This window comes from Phyllostomus discolor, chromosome 15 (assembly GCF_004126475.2).
Source record: "Phyllostomus discolor isolate MPI-MPIP mPhyDis1 chromosome 15, mPhyDis1.pri.v3, whole genome shotgun sequence".
Classification (NCBI taxonomy): domain Eukaryota; kingdom Metazoa; phylum Chordata; class Mammalia; order Chiroptera; family Phyllostomidae; genus Phyllostomus; species Phyllostomus discolor.
Genome location: NC_040917.2, coordinates 18,031,291 through 18,052,829, shown reverse-complemented (window position 1 = coordinate 18,052,829; position 21,539 = coordinate 18,031,291). Strand labels below are relative to the sequence as shown.

Below are 21,539 nucleotides of genomic sequence, written 5' to 3'. Positions count from 1 at the left end.
TCACTGGGAAGTTCGTATTCGTCATTAAATAACTAATTTCAAAGCAGATTACTGGATAAAAAATACGGTGTACACATAAATTCTGCCCCAAGAATCCCTCCGCCAGCCAGCTATGGTGAGAAGTAGATGATGACAGAGGGCCCAGAGCACTGGGACTACTTTTTATGCAGGGGCGTCTAGATGAGGTGATGTTCAGCACCACGAGCAGGAGCCTCCCTGGTGCCCTACTAGGAAACTGGAACTCACTGTATTCTGCAGTGTGCAATGCACACTTCTTGCCCCAATCTTTGAGGGAAAAATAAGGATGCACAGTATACACGGGCATAATATTTCTATACCATAAGCATAACAATCCTGTGTATAATGCGCACAGAAACCATGGGTGCGCATTCTACATGACAAAATACGGTCTATGGAGAAAACTTTGCCCCCCAGAATTTGCAGTATTTGTGCCCGGGCAGACTTACTAGTCAGCCCCATGAATATATCAGAGCCCGGCAATTTTTAACCAGTGAATAAACACAAACTACTTTTCCCCCATATTTATTTGAAAACCGACAGAAAGTGCTTACTTGTGTATCTTGGTGATGTTGATGTTGCCCCAGTTGATAAACGTCACCGTCTCGCCCTCGGAGAACGTCTCGGCATCGGCGCCTTCCACGAAAACCCTGGGGCCGTACCACACGGGCTTCAGGCCCACGTCGGGGTTCTGAGCGGCGAAGGAGGGAGTGCTGGTTACCACGGCGACCACTTACCGACCCCACCGCGGGACCATGCGTGCTCCCCCACTCTCTGCTCCAGCCCGCGGAGCTCTCTGGGCGAGCTGGAACCCCAGCCCTGGCCGGGGGATGCCGGTGGAGTCAGGGGAGACCCACGGCGCTCTGGTTTCGGGGCCGTGTGAGCCAGCGCGTTTGTCACTCGGTGCCCCTCCACCCAGAACCTGCTCTGTCGCCCTCCGAACCTCGCCGCCGCCGCTGCAGCGGAGGAGGAAACACAGCCGCTCCTGCCCGGCGGCCAAGGTTACAGGAGGACAGGCGCCACAGCTTCGCAGGACACGGCGGGCCCTTCATGTTTTAGAAGATAAATTTAAAGACAGAAGGAACTACACGTGGATAAATAAATTCCTGCCGTTTCAGAATATATTACGTAAAGAGGATAAAGAGATCCGGAGAACAAAATGAGCACTGTATTTGTAAAATGTCAGTTTCTGCTTGCGAGAACTCAAAGGAAAAACTGCGCGAAGACCCTCTGAAATGAGCGTGTGGCAGACAGCATGTGTTCCACGACTGCGCGACACCGGGGCGGCACACCGGCAAACACGTGGCACGCCGGGCTCAGAGCAGAGCGCCGCCAGGCTGCGTGTGGGGCACGGGGAGGGGCGAGGGCGATGGGAACCCCGAGGACCCACGGGGTGAGCCCACCCTCGCTCTCAGTGCTGCCCCCGGTCAGCTAATTCTCGGGCAGCGGTGAGCAGTCGTTTCATCTACGTTAGCTGGCTGCACCGGCCACTTGAACAAACCAATAAGCACCGTTGGAAAGTGTTATCCTCACGCCTGACACTTTAAAACACTCAGTAAACGTCACACTCGAGCAGCGGGTGACGGGATGCGTCAGACACCACCGCCCACCTGGCTGAAGGATCAGATGCAGCAGAGAGGCAAGCTCAGAGCGGCCTCTCTCCCCTCCACCGTAGGTCAGGGTTCCCTTAAAACAACTCACATCTCTGAAGTTAAAAGGCAGCTAGCGCCGTGCATGGACGGCAATCACGAAGGCTACAACTTGGGATACTTGCAGCCCTTCCCGATGCACGGCACCCGAGTGTCTCCCACTGAGCAGAACAGCTCTGTGGGACGCACTACAGGTTTTCCCAGAGCAAGTTTCTTCAGAAAGAAACCTACAAGATACTTTCTCCAGGGAGTACCAGACCCTGACCAAGAACAGTGGACAGAAAATGGCCCCAAAGCCACACTGCAGCCACCAAAGCACACACTCCCTCTCTGACCCCGCCCCTCCCATTGCAGAGAACAGCGTGGCGAGTCTGCAGAGCGACCTTTGGGTGCTTGGCTACTTCCTTCATCTCCTCCTGCGCCTCAGGGATGTTCACGGGGACCACCTCCTTCTTCAGCAGCGCGACATACCTGGGCGCCACCGGGTCAATGACCTGCAATAGATGCACCCTCATGTTAAAGCATTCAGATGGTCTTTTACGTTTCATGAGTACAATAAATGTAACAGCACAGGAATGCTAACTGGCTTTCTTTGTTACTGCATTTACCAATTTTTTATTTGTCTCCCAACTCTCCCCACCAGCACTTCCGCTGTGCAGCAGAAGAGAAGCCACCGCAGGTGGAGACTACAGGAGGGACTGAGCGCGCCTTTCCCAGACCGAGTACTGACGGGTGAGAGGAAACCCACGGGGTAAAGCATCACGGAGAGCATCTCGGAAAGTAATTTTTAACTCTGGGATTAGAAAGGAAGGAAAACTCCCGTGGGGTTACCTATTAATCCCACAGGTAAATACAATTCTCAGTTCTGCACTGTTGGAAAAAGTCCGTTTTCAGGAACACAAACAGGTGTGTGCTTTGGTATAATTCTCTACGATCAGTTTTAGGCAACGTGTCACCACGAAGAGCAGAGCAGCACTCGGTCACTATAATAAGGCAATTCTGTAGGTCACAGGTGCAAACGACATGGCTCTACCTGTCCGCATGCTGCACGTTCAGGGCTGCTGCATGCCCAGCACCCGGCAAGGGCCTGGCGCCTACACGTGGTCAGTACATGCCTGCGGAGGAACGGACGACTCGCCCACCCACTACGCTCTGACCCACTCTCCCTCCGGCCGCCCGAGAGGACCCGTCACTACCGCAGGGTTCGAACGCTGGACAAAGCAAACGGAAGAAAGATGTAGGGAGAGGCGACAGTACGTGAGCGAAGAGGCAGAAGTTACTGCTTCCCACCAGATGGACGCAGGGAGTGGAATGGCGAATCCAACTTCCTGTGCTTTTGTTGTGTGCCTTCCCCCCGCTGTTTGCCAGGGGCTTTCTGTTTTTGGTTTTGCTTGCTTTGAGAGTATTTTTCACCTTTTGAAAACTGACATTGTGGAAATTCTGAATAAACTCAGAGAAGACGCCACCCTCACAGGATCGTTCACGACACTGGAAAGCGAGCTAACCGACCCCTGTCCGCCACTCACCCCCTTATCTTTCATGCTAAATCAGCACCAGGCTCTCTTAAGTTTACTGTGTCATCCGAGTCTTCCCTGTGACTTAAAGGCCCTTCTTACTGGTTAAGGGTTCTTTCACACTCAGAGATTTAAATTTGACACTCGGTTCGGTGCTGAAGACAGAGAGACACAACCGCTGTACAGGAGCTGAAACGAGACAGCCCGCCCAGCCTGAGAACCTCCCTCCCTTCCCTGTGGCTGCATTTCCTCAGCTGGCGAAGGGCCGAAGGCTGCGTCTCACATGCCTACCAACTATGAGCAACCACCTAGGGCACTGGCCAGCACACATCTTCAGGCGCCGAACCCTAAACGATTATGGCAGGGGTGTCCAGCCTGCAGCCCTCCGGCCGCATGTGTCCCAGGATGGCTATGAATGCGGCCCGACATAAAATCATACATTTACGTGAAACATTTTATGAGATTTTTTCGTGGTTACATGTTGTGATGTATTTAGTGTGTGGCCCAAGACAATGAAGACAACTGCCCTTCTTCCAGTGTGGTCCAGGGAAGCCAAAAGGCTGGATGCCCCTGGAAAGCTCGGAAATCAATTTTTAACAAGCATCCACAGGACGGTTAGGGTCAGACAAGTTCGGAAACCTTGGATTAAAAAATTAAGTTTTCCGGCCAACTCTAAAATTCTCTGGATTTGTAGTTTTCAAATTACTCCGAAGAGTCCTAAGGATTCCAAGGAGGTGCCCCCAACAGACAGAAGGGAAAGGACGGGACTGACTAAAGCTGACCCCCCCCCCCCCAACCAGGTTTCCCCCACAACAGCTACGCCTTCATTCCCTGGGATACACTCAAGAGCTTCTCGCTTAGGAAGACATTCCTCATTTGCAGGGTGGGGAAAGAAGTCTCCACATATGTTATGTGTTAGCTGGGGGCAGAGGCAACGGGGTTGGGATGAGAGCTGGGAAAAAAATACCCCCGAAACACTGACACGACTTTTACGGAAAGCAGTGAAGGAAGGTTGAGGGAGGCCAAGCGCAGCTCTTGCAATGAACACCTCAGAGCTGTGACTCTTCTGCCTTGACCGGAAAGTTTAAATCTTAACACTTAACATAAAACCAAGAAGAAAACTAGTGAGGCTAATGCAGAGTCAGGCACCAGAGTGCCTCCTACTGGTATCGAGGCAGATTTTTTGAAAAATTAAACTATGTAGATAGACTTCACTTAATTACGACACAGAAAACTAGGTGCTAGCTTCCAAGCAAGAGGAAGAGTCAGCCTAAGAAAACAAGGAGCACGGCATTTTCAGGGAGACAGAGAGACAGCGAGCCCCTCGCCCACCCCCTCCTCTCCTTCACCAGGTGTGATGTGCTCTGCAAGCACGGCTCTCCCTCCACAGCAGCGTGCGAAGAGCTGCAGCTCTCCTGGCGTCAGTGCGTGCGGCTGTTAGCAGGAGACGCTTCACAAACGGTGAGTCACTACAATGGGGATGGGTCGGGCCTGCCCTTCACGCTCGCTGCACAGTGCCCTGGCGCTACATTCAGTGCACGGACGCCTCACTTACAGTTTATGAGCATGAGACCAGGGAGAAAGTTACTTTTAAGATTCAGAGAACTAAAGAGAAATCCTGGAAGCGTGAGAGCATGAATGGAGAACTCAGAAAAAGGGTACTGAGCAGATCTACCAGAAAATACACTAAGGGAGAGAACATAAAATTAGAGGCTCAGCCCAGGAGGCCCAGTGTTTGCTCAAAACGGTTCCAGGGAGGAGCAAGAAAACATGTAGAGGAAAAAAAAGCCCCCCCCCCCCCAAAAAAAAGAAGAACAAGGCAATTTCCCCAGACCTTGAGGAAAGGGCTTACAGGCGGAAGGCCCGCGCCCAACCAGTGGACAAGGATGGAAACGGACCCCAGCATGGTCCGGCACGGTGCCATGCCATTTCAGCGTGACAACGCCCTACACGAGGCCCCAGAGCTCTTCTTCACCAGGCGCTCACTCCCGGAGGGCACGGCCCAGTGAAGCCGGAGGTGCTAACGAGAGGAGGAAGAGCCGCCCCAGCACGGGGGGCGCTCCAGGCAGACGATGAGGGGGGACCGGGGAGACAGCTGTGCTGCTCACAGGGGAGGCGGCCGCCAGCCCAGGCCGGGTCACAGCAGCACAGACGACGTCCCCAGGGTGAAAGTGAAGGAATCCGTGCGGCACGGGAACAGACCCTTTGGTCGGAAAGACAAGACAATCTGTGCAGAGCCTGAGATGGAACTGGAAACTAAACACACACGGGGGTCAGGGAGACCCCCACGATCAAGTGCAAGAAAGCCAACGAGCCGCAACGGAAAGTTCTGAGACCTCCTCTTCCTGTGCGGGCAGCCCACTGACACCGCCTGAAACTGAAAACCAGGACGCAGCAGCACCTGTCACTTAGAGAAGTGGACAGCGGGTGCCAAGTGAACGGTTTAAAAGAGCCGCATATTATTTATCCAGGGAGAGAAAACGGAAGGAAGGAAGACAAGGGAATGTGCTGCTTGTCTTAGCAGACCTACAGAACTCGGTGACCACCCTGAAACCTATCTCATGTATCTGAACTATGTCCACACCTGTAGCTTTGTGAAAACTTAAAACCTTTAAATTTTGGATTATGAATAAGAAGCACACCAATTTACCTTTGCCTGTTAATGTTAACTTGTATTTATTATTATTAGTAAGTGCAGCAACAGAAAAAACCAATTAATAGTCCCTGTGTCGAGAAACTGACTAGACACATGAGACAGCAAAACAAATTCAAGACACATGCGAGACAAGCAACTACTTCTGGAGGCAAAGGCGTGAGCAGGCCCGGGCAGCAAGACGGAAAGAGCTCACAGAACACAATCACAGACACGGCGTTTAAAACATGGCACGGGGAGGATTTGCCTTATTATAGTGTCTAAGGCCCTGCTTCCAATCAGTCACGTTAACAGTGTCACTGGATGTCTGGTTAAGAAACTCTTTTCAAAAAGCTAGATCCAGCAAGATAACAGGAATCGTAGTAAGTGAACCTTTAATACAACTCAGTGGAACTGAACCTTTTAATACACCTCAGTGCGTAACTTTGAAACTCTGTTCTCTCGGCATACAAGGGAACAGCAGGGTGGAGCCAGCCAAATCTTCCCTTTGCCACTCAGAAACCGGAGGGCGCTTTCTGAAACTAGGAACAGGGCACCCCAGTGGGCCTGCAGAAGGAGGCCTTTTACGGCAATGTGATTGTGCTTCAGAGCCGTGCGACAGCTCGGGTTGTGGCAGGTAACACGCTAGAAGCCGTGTGCGAAGTAAGGCAAACGAAAGTGCTAAGGAATACCTTCTTACAGAGAGCTCGCAGCTTGAAAGCAGAAAAATGAAATGCAGAGTGTTCATAAAAGATTTAAGGAAAAAACTGTTACTTTTCCCCATTACTCCAAGTTTGCTTATTTGAATCATTGTTACTCATTCGGCAAAGTTAATAGACTTACTGCTCTTTATATGTTTAAAAAAGGAAAACATTCCATTTTCCTGAAAGCCTGCAAAATGGTAATATTCTTCACAAAATTTGCTCTACCATGAGTACATTCATGAAATCCACACGTAGGAGGTTAGGCATGAGAAAAGAGGATTAAGAGTCAAAAACGTGTACCTTTTTGTTAAATGCCCAAATTTTGTCCCATTCCATGTTCACAACCGAACGTGAGGAGCCCTAGAAAAACAAGAAAAAACTGACTTGAAGGAAAAACGTATTAATGAGAATATTTTCTCTGACTGACAGCACACACGTTAGGAAAAGAAGCCCAGTAACTCCTTGCGAGTTTACTTCTGCCGGAACATACACGTACGAGGCACCGGCCACTTCGGTTCCCTTCCCCAGGGAGAGGCGCCAGTCACACGTGGGCGGTGGGTGCACACGGGGCAGTGGCCTCTGTCCAGCCCGCGCTGAGGGCGTTCTCAGTCCTCTGTGCTTACAAACTGCTAAACATGCTCTTTTTAAACAACACTCTGCCCTCGCGCCATAAGGAACAAGGAAGGAAGAGAAATGAAGACAAAGGGGACAGTACGAGACACCTGAAAACGAAACGCTCACTCACCTGAGCAGCAATGAACTGCTTCAGGCCTTCCACGGTCATGCCTCTTCTCAGCACCCCGCGGACCGTGGGAAACCGCGGGTCGTCCCTGGGGAAGCGGGGACGTGTTTAAGTGCCCAGGAGAGCTCTGTGATGTGCCGACGTGCACACGCTACTTGAAGCAATGATACCATATTCAGCTTGCTCAGTGTCTGGGCTCCGAGCTGGCTGTAACTGGGTAGATCACAGCACCAGAGCGCCCAAGCTCATGGAAGAGGAAAACAGCTGACTAGTCAAATATTGCTCAGTCAAGTAAGAGCACTACCGGAAACCACAGAAGCACATTTCAGGAGAGACACGTGGGTGGCATCTTCAAATACGGAAAACCCGGGCGTTAAAACATGAGTTGATTTTACTTGACCAACACTCAGGGCCCCCAGTTCCACAGGAGACCAGGCCCGTGAAGGACCAAGGCGAGCACACACACTTCCCTATTAACCGTGACCCGTGCGGGGATGCGCCCTCGTGTCTTTCACTCCCACAGTGCACCGCATGTGTGCCGCGCTGAAGCAGAAGGGACAGGACGGACGCTGTGGGACGACTAAAAACAAGGACCAGGAACCCCACAGGCCACCGTGCCACCCCCTCCCCGACCCTCCCACCCCTCAGAGCAGCTGGAAAGCCACCTGCAGACCATGCCCTCAGGACCTCTCAACTGTGGGCAACGGGAAACGCACCATCCATCCACCAGGCCTTCGTTCACAAACCAGGTGAGTTTTCTCTTGGACAGCACTGTGTTGTTGAGATTCAGCCGACTATACTCCCAGATATACGGTTTCCGGATGCCCAGAGCTTCAATGATCCAGTAGAACTGCTCGTCCCGGTCGTGGTACTCCGTGGTCCGCAGGGCGTGCGTGACGCCCTCGATGCTGTCCACGATGGGGCAGGCGAAGTCGTACGTCGGGTAAACGCTGGAAAACACCAGCGTGGAGCGTGTGGCCCTGTCCACCTCGGGTCAGGCAGTGTACGCAGCAACGCTAACTTAAAATACGGTTCTTTACTAGTTGGCAATTTCTTGAAGACCAACGTGTTTTATGACTCACAATAACCAAAGTATATCAAAACATCACCAGGCTTTGAGAACAATGAATCAGTTACCGGCTCAATATTCAAACAAAAGAGCGAATCTGCAATTTCATCGGCAACTGGGTGTTGGCACTGCAAACCCGACGCCCATATTTCGGTAATGACCGATGCACATCGTGATAGGAAGCAATGTGCATGCTAATTTTGAGGGGATTTAGCTTTTTAATATCTTAATCCCACACTCAGGTTAACTGAATTACTTTTGTAATTAACTGCATGCAAGCACATCTATAAGAGAATAAATTAGGCAAAAAAAAACCATTTAAAATGGAATACTCCTAAAACAATTTTGGCCTAAAATGTACACAATGCATAAGCAGTTTAAATTTAAAAATATATATTACTGCATTAGGACTTCTAATTTTTGAGATATAATTTCATTAAGAGGCTACTACATAAGGCTTTGCAATTATTTGACATCAAAAATGTGGATGCAAATTCACTTTCCCAAATGTATTCAAAGTCCTCGGCTAGAAAAACAAGGAGCAATCGCCCTGTTAAAACTGAAGGACGTATAAACACACACGTAACCACACACACGTCAGCACCCTCGAGTTTAAAGAAAGTCACACGGGTTCATCAAGTGATCATCCCATGCACCAATCTCTTCAGAAGCTGTAACTCAGTACACGTGCGTAGTAGGTTTCTCCAAAGTACAAATAAGAAAACACATTTGATGGTTGCTTTGTACCAAGTAAATCAAGGAAGGATGGGCCATTTAAAGAAAAAAATCTATCAACCTGTAAACACACACAGGAAACCAACTGAAACTAGAAAAAGCACACAGCACTTTCTTTTATTGCTCCTGTTTCTGTAAACGTTCAGTTCCACCCCATCTATGAGCTAACTCTGCCCAGCAGAATCTGTCCCCAACAGGAAGACGAACCCCGTCACCTGAAGACACACACCGCAGCGCACCTCAGCAATGCCGACAAAGGAGCACCCACAGCTGCAGCTGACCTCAGGAGGGAGGCCGTGCGACCTTGGCGGACAGGAGGGGAACCGCCCCCGCCCCCCCCCCCCCCCCCCCCCCCGCCCCAGGCTGCAGGAAGGCGAGCGCGTCGTCACCCCCAGGGCGGTGGCAGCACCAGAGCGGCGGGCAGGCACCGGGCGGGCACCGGGCGGGCGGGCGAGAGGCAGGCCTTACTTGTACGCGCTCCCGGTCCTCGGGTGCGGCTGGGCTTTGCAGCGGTACAGCGTGGGGTCCCGCATGCAGCCGTTGTTGCTGCTCATGTCGATCTTGGCGCGCAGGCAGCAGGACTGGCCAGCCGGGCTCCCTCGTTTCATCTCCTCCCACATCTGCAGGTTCTTCTCGACGGCTACAAAACGACGGCTGCGTGAGTTTATCCAACGTATGACCAATGGGTCGAACTCAAATTATTTTAACAGTCTCACAATGTGATACAAACGTTCACGTTCTGGTTTTACATTACAAGCACGCTCCACCAGTTCAAAAGCACTGTAACAGTTCCAGTGACTGGTACCAGGTGTAAATACGTGGATTTTTAGGCAGAGGTCTCACAAAACACTTAGAAAATGCCCTCTTAAATGTTTCAGCAGAAGTCGACTCCGTGAATTCCACACGCAGTACTGACGAAGGCTGAGAGAGGAGTATGAGGCCTGAAGGTTTCTCTCGTCCCGAGTTTCCCATTTCCCACCAGGGCCCACCTCGCCGGCCCCGCAGCCACCAGCAGCCACCCACCGCGCGCCAGGACCAGAGGCACCCTGTTCCTGTGCCTCCTGGTGCCCAGAGGCAGACCAGCTGGCCCGGCCACGGGGCCCACAGGCGTCGGCGCTGCAGCCCGTGCCTGTCTGCAGAACACGGCTCGGGCTGAGAGCCTGAGCCCGGGGGCCCCCAAAGCCTCTGCTGCCGTTCCGGTGGGACGCGGGACATGTGTGGGCCCGAGAGACGGGAGATGATGGAGAGCAGAAGGCAGTGCGGTTTCATCCCAGAGGAAGGGCGCTGTCTCCCGAGGGGCTGTGGGTGGTCCCACGACACCAGGACATCGACAACCTGCCCACGGGGGGTGAAAAAGTCAGGCCCGATGATGACTCTCTGTGGCAACTACTGTCATGGACACATCACCGCTCTCAAAGGGGAACGTGTGAAAGTCCAGCTGGTAACTGAGCAATGTGGGACAACTTAAAAAAAAAAAAGGACTTCGGAACAATTTGATATTACTGTATTCCCCAAACGTGACACTCAAGATTTAAATGTAACAACAGTGTGGAGGTTCTGGCAACATAGTTACATTAACTAAAACAGCCCGTCTCTGAAGCTCGGGGACAAGTAATGAACAAGGAAGACGTGCGTTTTTGTCCAACGATATTTCAGAGACACAGGACGATACCGGGCTTCAATATTGCATTCACATCTACCCGCATGCTGAAAGGAAGATTTAGGCATGAACAGTACTATCATCAAACCTTCGAGAAAGCTAGTAAGTATTTAAATTGAGAAAAACACAGAACAGCTGCGGGAGGCATCACTCGGGTGCAATGCATGAGACGCCAGAGGGCACGTCGAGAGCGAGGCGCTCAGGGCACACGCAGCTCCCACGCACTCGTGACGCTAACGAAGTAACCAGGTAAAGACGACAGAGGAAGAAACAAGGCTTCTAAGAGATGAACTAACATATAAACCATATTTCCAAATGTATTTCAAACCAGCGCCTTTCATGAGAAACAAGCCGCCTCCCCCTAAAGGAGCAGGACACAGGAGCGTGGGGTAACCCGGGAGACGCTGCACGGGCCTTACAGTTCGCTCTGTGTCTGGACTCCACCCTCTGCTCACGCTCAGCCTTCATCTGCTCCGCGGGGGTGTCGTCCACGTAGGCCTTCCCTTCCCGAATCAGCTTCTCCGCGTACTTCATTATCGTCTCGAAGTGGTCCGAGGTGTACGTGAACTGGTCGGGCTTGATGTGCAGCATTGCGACATCTTCCAGGATGACCTGCGTGCGACGAAAACCCAGAGTCACCACCAGCCTGTCTTCCGCGTTTCCCCGTGCAGTTCCCGTCCGGGGTGCTGCGTTTGGGCCGACGCGATAACACACCGTCGGCCTTACTTAGCCTGGGAGGGGCTGTGGAAGCTGCATGATGTTCGATCAGAAGAGAAAAAGAAATGCACTACACGAGCCTCCAAACGTTCAGCTGAGAAGGCTGATCTCGGGGAGCTCTCTCTCCCCAACGAGGGAAAGCTGGTTACTGCCGAGCCCCCTGAGGGCCCTTCGTTCACCCTCTGGAACACACCGCAGTGCTTTGGGACCGAGGGAAGAGGCCGTGAAACCCGCACATTTCCCAACATCTGATTAGGGTCTGTTTCCATCAAAAACTGAAAATGATAACCTGCCTCTAGTTACCGATTCATTTAAGAAACGGGTACTTATGGCACTTGGGAAACTCCTACGACAGTTGAGGAAGAAAAATAAACGGAAGTTTCCGGTACGAAAGGGAGCTCAGTACTTGCTGGCTTAGGTCTCAGGCACAGAGTATGCGGGTGAAGAGAAAAAGTGCCTATGAGAACAAAAGTTATTTTCATGAATTAAATCTCTATCGACTTCATCCACCACGAAGGTATCAGGTCACCATCACTACCCCTTTAATTACCTTCTCAAAGTTTTCCTTCTCTTTTTCAGGGTTCGTGTCGTCGAACCTCATGATCAGCTTCCCCCTGAAGTTCACCTGGTAGTGCTGGTTCAGCAGCGCGGCCTTGGCGTGCCCGATGTGCAGGTACCTGCGGCGGGCGGCGTTCGCAGAGACGCCCGTTAGCACGGACTGGACCCCCCGCCCCACCCGCCCCAAGGAGAGGACCGAACACGACCCTCCGAGCTGGTACTGCAGCCGTATTGTATTTCCTAACAGAAACTACTGGGACCCCAAATCTGACCGTGACAGGAAGACTGCCACATTTATGAGATTACGTCACGAAGTAATTCCATGTGTAAAATCTCACAGAGAGACAAGTTATGTACAAACACCTACAACCCTAACACAATCTCAGTCTTCTTTTCACTTTTTCTTTTTACAGAGGAGTCGTCTGTAGTGTTTAGTGAAAAACTACTTCCAAGCTGTCGGTGCGACACGGCAGTGTATCCTACTAAACCCTGATGCTGCTCACAACGGGCACCCGCAGGGCACACTGGAGACGAGCACCTGGACTGCCTCTGTCACCGTGGCAACCAAGTGACAGAGCGCAGGGGACCAGGAAGCCACCAGGCAGCTCCTTCTGTTTTCTCTGAAGCCTAAAAAGGATGTTAACTGCGTGATCTGGAAGGTCCCGCCCAGTACCAAGGTCTCACCCCATGAACCAGTCTGTGAAATCACCGCTCTGTCCCCACGGGCAGCTGACAGTTACAAGGAATGAGACAAACCGGAGGCAACGCTGGTAACACCACACACGCCGACAACCCCCTGTCACTGAGGCGGGCACAGGGAGCGCCCTCCACCACCGCTGCTGAAAGCACAGCTCAGCCGGCAGCCAGCACGCGTGGGGGGGAGGGGGGGCCTCCCGGTTCTCACGGATTCCACTCCTTCCTTTCCACTGACGGTGGCAGCGGCAGCCACCCCGTTCCAAGCAACAGTCACCTGGCGTCACACACACCCCTCTGATACCGGCTGACATCAACGGGAAAGGAAACTACAACACCTTGTATGTCCTTTAAAATCAATTCCTTTTTCGGAAATTCATTCCGAGTTCTAGATCAATGATTCCATGTTTAGGAAGAGTTTACATGCACAGGTTAATGCAGAGAAGTCTGATACAGTGCATTTACGGTTACCCAAAACTTTCTGCATAAGACACAGGGCCAGAGGGGGTATCCCAGATGAGATGCTAGAACAGAGAAAGGACACCAGGAAACGCTAGTGAAGCCCACGAAAGGTGTGGCGTTTAGATGACGACGATAATTCTAATGATACATCAGCGCTGGCTCACTCGCTGTGAGGAAGGTGCTACAGCACTGCGAGACGTTCCCGCCGGGGGAAGCTGAGGGCAGGGCATGCGGGAGCTTTCTGTACGATTTCTGCACCGTTCCTGTTGATGTAAAACTGTTCTAAAATAAACGTTTATTAAAAGTAAAACAGAGAACTGAGTTTCAAGAAAGGAACAGGAATACTGTGTGCATTTTCACTAGAAGTGTCACACCCATAACGTGCTGCCCCCACAGTGAGCAAAAAGACTGACCATCACTGAATTTGCATGCGGGGATTCATTTAAGAGAGGTGATGAACGCAAACCATCATCTTATACTGAAAGATACTACTTGTGAATCTGAAATAACGTGTGCAGTTCCAATGACTCAAAACCTCCAGGAAGCTAAGAGGACTGTAAAATGCTCATTCACAAGATAACTAAGACAATCAGCTCAAGAGACAACCTGTTTCGGAACAGCTCAAGAAAGGAAGATTCGTGCCCCATTCCTCAGCACGGAGGCTGAGCTGGCCGCCTGCCGCACGTGCCAGACTCGGACGGGCACGCAATTTTAAGTCGTGTGGACTCCAGAGCCAGACAGTGTCGGTCTGAGTTGGCCAGTTATTAATGCTGTGTGAACTCGTTTCTGAAACCACCGTCTGTGACATGGGGGCAACAGCAGTGCCTTCCTCACAGGGCCATTAAGATGAAAGAGGTTACTGGAAGGGCTCGGTAGTATCTGCACAAAGAAGGCATGCATACATGTTAGCTGAGAATACGAGCAGAGGGCAAGGGCTGAGACTTCTGGCCTTTCATGCAAGACAGGAAAAAAGGGATCAAAAAAATTAAAGAATTCCTTAGCAATATAAGGAAATATGATAAAAAAAATACAAAAAACTGGAACACTGATTTATATTCCAATCCCCAAATCTGTATTTGGCCAAAAGCACGGTCTCTGAAATTGACATAATTCAGAACAAACGAGGAACTCACTATTTCGAGAAGTAACAGAAAACATAAAAAGATTCAAAAAGGACAAATGTCCAAGTGACAGACACGGCTGTCCACAGCCACTGCCAGGAGGGTGGCTTCCATCAAACCTCTGAGGCCACAGCCCAGCACGACAACCAGGGCCCCCTCACCAGGGACCCAGGACATACACGGGCACTGAGCCACGGACGGTCGGTACTGTTCACGACTGGTTCCACCAGTCCACGACCGGCCAGTCATCTGATGACTCGGTCTGTGCACTTTCCGGAAGCACCGCTTCTCTTTCATCTCCTCTACGCACCCCTTTCCACCGCCCAAGTCGGCAGACGCAGAGACGCAGAGAGAGCTGTGGGGGTCTGAAACTGCCCTTGCTATCTATCTCTGTTCCCGGCGCTGACGGAAGGAGTCGCTTGCGAAGAACTGTTAAGACGGCTAAGACACAACAGCTCAGCCGCCGCTTCCCACTGTCCGCGCGCTCCAGCCCCCACAGGTGGGTAAGAGCGGGGCTCTACGACACGAACTCCGAGGGCACACAAAACGTGGAAAACAAACAGCCATCCCATCTCATCTACAACATACGGCACAATGCGTCCCTCGCCGCTAAGTGCCTGAGGCTGACGCTCCGTCAGAGGCGCTCTATGACTTCTATGGCCCTGGCACCGTGGGAGAGGCTCTCTACAGCCTCGCCTCCTGTGCCCCAAAGGGGCTGGCAGCGGTGTGGAGGCCGGGGCCCCCGGAGCCGGTGGGGTGGGGGTGGGGCTGGGTGCCCGGCGAGGCTGGAATCAGCCCCCAGAGGCCGACCCCCAGCCAGTCTTTCCCCTGTGGGCTATGGGACTGTCGTTATTTCCTGTGGGTGCCAGGAGGGACAGGGCTGGGGAACACTGCCATAATTTTCAGGACTCCCCTTCCTTTCTTTGCAGAAAAAAAAAATAAACAAACTTAAAATAATTCCACCATGACTTCTATGGCTAATGAAAAAATTGCTCAGGGTACAAATATAAATCCTTATTAAATGAAAACCTAAAAATCCCAAAATGTAAATAAAACTTAAGTCTTCCTGATTGTGTATATTTTTCAATTATAATTAAAATTCTGTCTAGGGTAAAATACAAATGCTGTCTCTCCCACTGAAATAATAAATTAAAACTACAAATTTAATACATTAACTGTTAATAATTAAGGATCAAGATATTGTAATTTTCACTCCCACAATTAAGATCTTTCCTTCTTTATTTACCTAGTAACAATATTTTATTGTTACTAATTACCCAAGGATTTCCCACTAAATATATTTGATCGTGATGTTAACTTTTCTTACCCACTAGCCTCTGGAGGAAATCGGACAGTGACCTTTCCCATCTCAGCACCCGGAAGCTCCACAAATTTCCCAACATCTTGCCTTTTCTGAGGTGCCTGAAAATAAAAAACAACCAAGTCGCTAAGTGGTGCAATGTCTAAGATACATTCAACTGGTGCCCCCGCAGGACTGGCCAGAGGCCCCGCAGAAGCCCCGCCCGTGACGGTCTGCGGTGCAAAAGCCAACGAACAGGAGACGTGGGAGGAAGAGGAGACGGCACAGCTAAAAATAGTAAGATCTTAGTTATGTGGAGTTTGGGCTTCCTCAGAGACACACACTCTATGATTAGGATCTTTTAACGTATAATTATGTAGATTAAGGCTCGACGTGGTTCAGCAGCAGCAAAGGCAAGCCAAGGCCTGCAACAGCAGACTCATCCAACAAGAGCCTTTTCTATTCACAGAAAAAAAAACCCATGACTAGGAAGAGTCTTCTGTTCAAACTTGGGGTCTCCGACAGACGAAGACGTCAGCATTACAAAAAATCAGCAGCACTTACCACCTTGGCCTTGGCTGCTGGACCGCCGCCCCACGTGGTGCCGACGGACCGGAAGGCCTGCTGGGCTTCCAGGAAGCCAAACCAGCGCTTCACGTGAACCGGCGCCCTGCTCTCCGTCAGCAGCTCCTGCCAGGCCTCGCTTCCTGCCAGCAAACACGGTCACAGACCCATCAATACACCCGGCAAGTTTGAAAGCCAAGTTCCAGCCGAAGTTCACTTCAGCAAAGGAGCTGGCTTAAAGCTTTCATAGTGAGTGGCACCTGGGTGTATATGCACACGGAAACGTGTTCCAGAACTTAGTCTACGTGACGGAATTCAGAGAAGTCCATCCGAAGTCATTTTCCAGTTCGAGTCCCAGAGAAACAAACGCTCGCCCTGCAAGGCCAGCACCGCACTGCGCGGCTCCGGGAAGTCCGAGGGAGACCCCGGAGAATGACTCGGAAGGTAAGACCAGGAGGCAGCCCATCTCTCCAGAAGTGACGTCTAGAGTGGGCACTGACGCAACTGCACCCAACTTGAACATCATGAAGTTACAGTCTTAAGGTAGTGCCTTTCTTTCACGAGCATCACGTCGAAAAATCAAGAGACAAAAATGTCTTGAAGCCTATAGATGAACAGCTCCAACTAGAAAAGGCTCCAGTTTATGCTGGTTATCATTAGAGCAATTTAATGTGGAGAAAAGTTTATGCCTCAGACAAGTATAGAAAACATTTTTAAAATCCCACCTAGTCCAGATTTAAAGAATAAAAAAGCATTATGGCATATTCCCTTCAGGTGTGTTTTTACAGAAAATGAATTAGCAAAATTCAAGTCCCCTTTGCATCTCTCCTCAATCCTATGTCCTTATCTCTTGCAATCCAGTCGCAGGAGATGGAAAACAAGCGACCTTCCGGAGGGACAGCTCCAGCCAACCGCCCCTCCACCCCCACCCCATGGAGCAATCAGACACGACAGTGCCGGGGGTAGAGTGATGGCTGAGCCAGGACAGGTCTACCCTAACGGGACGAGGGCTTCTTTAGCAGGAACACGGCCAACTCGAAAGGCAAGAGGGGATCTGCGGCGGTGAGAGAGAGAGACGACCTCCAGGGACACGGAGGACACAGGACTCCCGTGACTGGCTAGGAACAAAAGAGCTGGGGTCTTTTCTTTACGAGAAAACCCTAAGTGACTACCGACAAATAAGTAGATAAATGGATGTCCGTTCGGATACAAAGAAGCATGCGTACTTCTTATCCAGCAAAGCATTACGTAATCAAAGCACAACATCAGCAAGAAGCATTACTGATACCTTTCAGGGCGGCCCAAACACACAAATCCGCCAGGCTCAAGGAGTTTCCGACCAGGTACGTCCTCAGGGACAGGCAGTGGTTGAGCTCACTGACCGCAGGAGGGAACAGACTGCACGAAGACAGCTTTGTGGCGCTGAACTCCAACCAGTGGTCGATCTGTGAACACGAAAGAGAAAAGAAGTGCGCCCGGAGTTTAAGTTTAAATACAAACAAACAATTGTTTGTTTTTAGAATCATGCCTTTCCTGTAACAATGACAGAATTTACCACTGTATGGATTTAATCCTAATTGCCTGGGATCTAAAACGGCCCTTACATAAACACATTTTGTTGTTACTTTTCTGAGCTTTCTTTTCTTGCAGGGGCACTGAGGGGCACGTCCAGGGAAGAACAAGATAAAAGTTACGCCAACTGGCAGCAAGGAAGAATATCCAACCTGACTGAACCGCAGATTCACCCACTTGCAGAACTGAAAAGTAAACACTTGGAAACTATTACTTGTACTCTGAATTTTATAAGAATAAGGAAAATTAGAGCTGTGTACAAACAGCAAAAATAAAAAAGGGCACCTAAGGTGCAGTACCGAAAGTTAACCTTCTACTGCTGTAATTAATGAGGTCTATACACCGGAAGGAGAATGGGGTCCGGCCTATGTGTGTGACCCTGGGTACACGTCTTATCTTTCACTTCTCGGGGCCTGTTGCCTCATCTGTAAAGTAAGGGAATTGTGTAAGATGATCAATATGCTCACATCCAGCCAGGAAATTCTAGGAAGAGGAAGACAGCATTCAGTAACCCAACAGGGTAGCTGAAATAGGGTTAGAGGTTCAAAGTTAGGAGCTAAGCTTTTTTTTTTCTGAAAATAAAAACAGGATGAGAATTCTTTAACTTGGTCTATAACAAACACTCTGTTAATATCCTTAAATAGATTAACAGCACACAAAGCCAACTATAAAATGAAGTTCTCAAAGGAGCAGAAGCAAAAACCAAAACACCTCACACCCACGAAAGCGTGCACTGCGTACCTCGGTGTGTTCCATCAGGTTAGAGCCATACAGCCCGGCGGTCGTGGCGACTCTGGCCAAGTAGCGAAGTATGGAGTTCACGTCTGTGAATGCCACATTTCTAGGACATAATAAGCACGAGACAAAATGTTACTGTGGCGCTGGCATATCTGTAAGAGTCATGAGACTTAGGAAGAAATGTAAAAATAGAACTCTTCTATGGACCACGTATTTTCTATTACAGCAAAAAAAAGTAGTAATTTGTTCTTTGCTGTTTCTATCAAACTCCAATTTGTTCTGAAATGTTCAGCTGAATCCAATAACTGACTCCAGAGTATATTATCTGTATGATGTATCGTCCTCCTAATTATTAGTTTTTACACATCAATTCGGCGGTGAAAATATGAAAATGTAATTGGGATATTAAGAATAACTGGTTTAAAATAAATCAAAGCAACCAAGCCAAGGATATGCTCTCATAGAGAAGCTAGTTTTATCAACTTCCAGTTAAAGATAGAAGATCAAACCCCATCAAAATTGTTCTGTAAAAATTATTTTTAAAAGATTCAAAAGCACTTACTCAGACACATGAAGAATATTCTCTTTCCCTTCTTCAACAGAAATGTTGACATTGTCTTTCACGTGTTCTACTGCCAGCAAAGCACCTAAAAATAATATGAAAAGATTTCTCTTTATGAACACTAATATTTAAAACTTGAACCATAAAGCAATAAGGATGACTCAACAAACCAATATTAAGGGTAAGCGTTTTTTCCTGGTAGTCTGTAAACAGAAAGTACTAGATTCTTCTGATCTTGGAGAAAAAAACAAATCAGAAACCATTCATTCATTGGCACAGTCCCACTGCTTTTGAAGATGCTCAGCTTTCAGTCAGGGACTCTGAAATTAATCTTCTCCCTCAGGAGACAAGAGGAAATTAGAATAGCGCCTTGTGTAACAGCTATCGTTAACAGTATTGAAGTGATTTCTATGTGGTAGGCGCTGTGCAAGATGCTTTGCAGTCATTACAATTTTTAATCTTTGAAGTCATATGAGGAGGTAGACACCTTTATCTCCATTTTACAGGAGAAGAAACTGAGGCTTGGAGGGGTTCTAGTCCAAAGGACTTGACTAAATATGTGGCAGCCAGGATTTGAACGCAGGTCTAGGGCAGTGCAGAATTCAAAATCTAAAATGCAGTACTGCCTTCTCAACACATATTTAAGTTTACTGAATTAATTCATTAATGCTTTGTCCCTCAATTCTGGCACCCAATCCTGTGGGGAAGACATCATTCCTCCTAAGGAAACTGTGTAACACCAAATCAGGGATTTGCCACGACCCACAAGTAGTAAGTGGCAGCCAGGATTAGACCCAGGTTTCACGGAACCAATGCCTTTGCTCTTAACCATGAGCCCACCCTGTCTAGTGCTTCCCAACCCAAGAATCAAACCCATTTCTTTTAGAGTTCATTGATTTCTGTGAGGTCAGCCCATAATTACTGGAACCCGTATGCGAAAACATAAGTATTTTAAAAATGTTTAAAGTTGCTATTAAATTGTGGTTTTTGTTACAGTACACTCAGAACACCGCCCAAGTTGAAAATGTAATGCATAATTCATCAGCCTTATGTAGCCAATTGTGTCTAAGCATTTGGGCTTCTTGAACATTAGAAAAGTATCCGTGTGTCTGTACTACACATATGCATTAACAAACACACGATCAATAAACTAAATTATCTCGTGAAACTTTTCCAAAGCAATAAACAGGCAGAAGTTCTAAGCTATCTATCCACAACAACCTTGGCCACGTTAAAAAATGCAATTCCAAACTGAACTTGAGGCGGAACCATAAGATGAAAACTCCCACGTTTCACTGACATTTACTACATCTACGGAGCGAGTAGTAAGGCAATGCCGTCAGTCCGCAGTGCTCGGGCGTTCCCGCAATTACCCTGCCACCTTTGATTAAAAAATAAACGCAACTTCAGTTGCAAGTTTAAATGCTACTATAATCGTCTGCCTTGGTCCCTTTGAAACCAAGGAAAAATAAAGAGAAGTCAAGGAAAGTGGATTGAAGATCTTTTCTGAAAACAGGGAAGAAAGGAGGAAGGATAAATAGACTGAAAGGGGAAATTCTAAAAGAGGGGAAGGGGGGATAATGGGATTTTAAGTTTTAAAGTGTTGTGTTCTGCGAGCAGCTCTCGGTCTCCCAAGGAAAACCATTTCAAAGAGGGTCCGGAGCTGAGCCTAGTGTCGCCCTGCTGTCCGGCTCACACTGCGCTTCCTTCCACGCCCGAAAACACCGTCTTCAAGAGCCAGGAGACAGAAGGCGAGGAGCGCGGAGCTTACCCCGAGGAAGGTCGGGGGACACAGGCAGGTCTAAGGTCCGTGGCCGTCACGGCCACTGCGCCAAGCCAGGGCGCGGCGACTTCCCGCCCCACACCCTTCCCGGCTGATGCAACCCACAGGGGTCGGCGGCCTCCGCCCCTTACCCAGGGGAGGGTCTCCTGAATTCACGGTCAGACACAGTGTCGCCATCTCCACCTGCCGCTGCACCTGCTAGAGCGCCTGCCCGGGTGCCACAACCAACCCCGACCCGCAGACGAGGAAAAGCTACAACGTGTGCGCTCCCCTGACGCTGCCGCAGCCTTCGCCCCGCCCCTGCGCCGTGGCCGTCGCGTCTCGCGCACACCAGTTACGTCACCGCTGCGCGACGCCTGCGTCCGTCGACCCGCCCCTCGGCGTCCCGGGATGGAAGGGTCTGCGTGGCGTGCCTCGTTGCCATGGGAAAGACGCTGAAGCAGTCGGCACTTACGACGTTTCGTAAAGCGAGGAAACACCACGTTCACCTGAAGCTCCAAATGACACGCGCAAAAGTGTTATTTATTGTTGGGGGCTCCGTGTGTGTGTGTGTAAACAGAGCGAATCCTGGAAGCAACACCGAGCCGACAGCCGTGCTTACATTGGGGAAGCGAGAAGCTTGTCTCTCGGTTCCTTTTTTCTAAAAAGAGAATGTAGGTACTTTTCAGGAGTTTTCTTCGCACGTGAAAATAATGGTTAAAAGAAAGGATCTGTTGGACTGGGTTAAAAAAGTGATAGGATTAAGA

The 21,539-nt window shown here is 49.8% G+C and overlaps 1 protein-coding gene across 2 annotated transcripts in view; it reads right to left on the bottom strand.

Annotated features, from left to right (window-relative positions):
* EPRS1 (glutamyl-prolyl-tRNA synthetase 1) overlaps positions 1–21,129 on the bottom strand; it is a 43,877-nt gene extending 22,748 nt beyond the window's left edge. The window contains exons 1-15 of one of the 2 annotated variants that reach the window (XM_028531326.2): positions 20,925–21,115; positions 19,011–19,095; positions 18,452–18,551; positions 17,427–17,583; positions 16,139–16,281; positions 15,602–15,696; positions 11,991–12,117; positions 11,143–11,335; positions 9,532–9,703; positions 7,976–8,209; positions 7,263–7,347; positions 6,818–6,877; positions 6,506–6,526; positions 2,051–2,161; positions 573–709 (exon numbers count right to left, since the gene is read on the bottom strand). In XM_028531326.2, the coding sequence (XP_028387127.1) occupies positions 573–709; positions 2,051–2,161; positions 6,506–6,526; positions 6,818–6,877; positions 7,263–7,347; positions 7,976–8,209; positions 9,532–9,703; positions 11,143–11,335; positions 11,991–12,117; positions 15,602–15,696; positions 16,139–16,281; positions 17,427–17,583; positions 18,452–18,551; positions 19,011–19,095; positions 20,925–20,970 (1,766 nt within the window). In that variant the 5' untranslated portion in view covers positions 20,971–21,115. Of the gene's footprint in view, positions 1–572; positions 710–2,050; positions 2,162–6,505; positions 6,527–6,817; positions 6,878–7,262; positions 7,348–7,975; positions 8,210–9,531; positions 9,704–11,142; positions 11,336–11,990; positions 12,118–15,601; positions 15,697–16,138; positions 16,282–17,426; positions 17,584–18,451; positions 18,552–19,010; positions 19,096–20,924 lie in introns of both variants that reach the window. The other variant, XM_028531327.2, reaches the window with a different exon arrangement.
* Between the last annotated feature and the right edge of the window lie 410 nt (positions 21,130–21,539).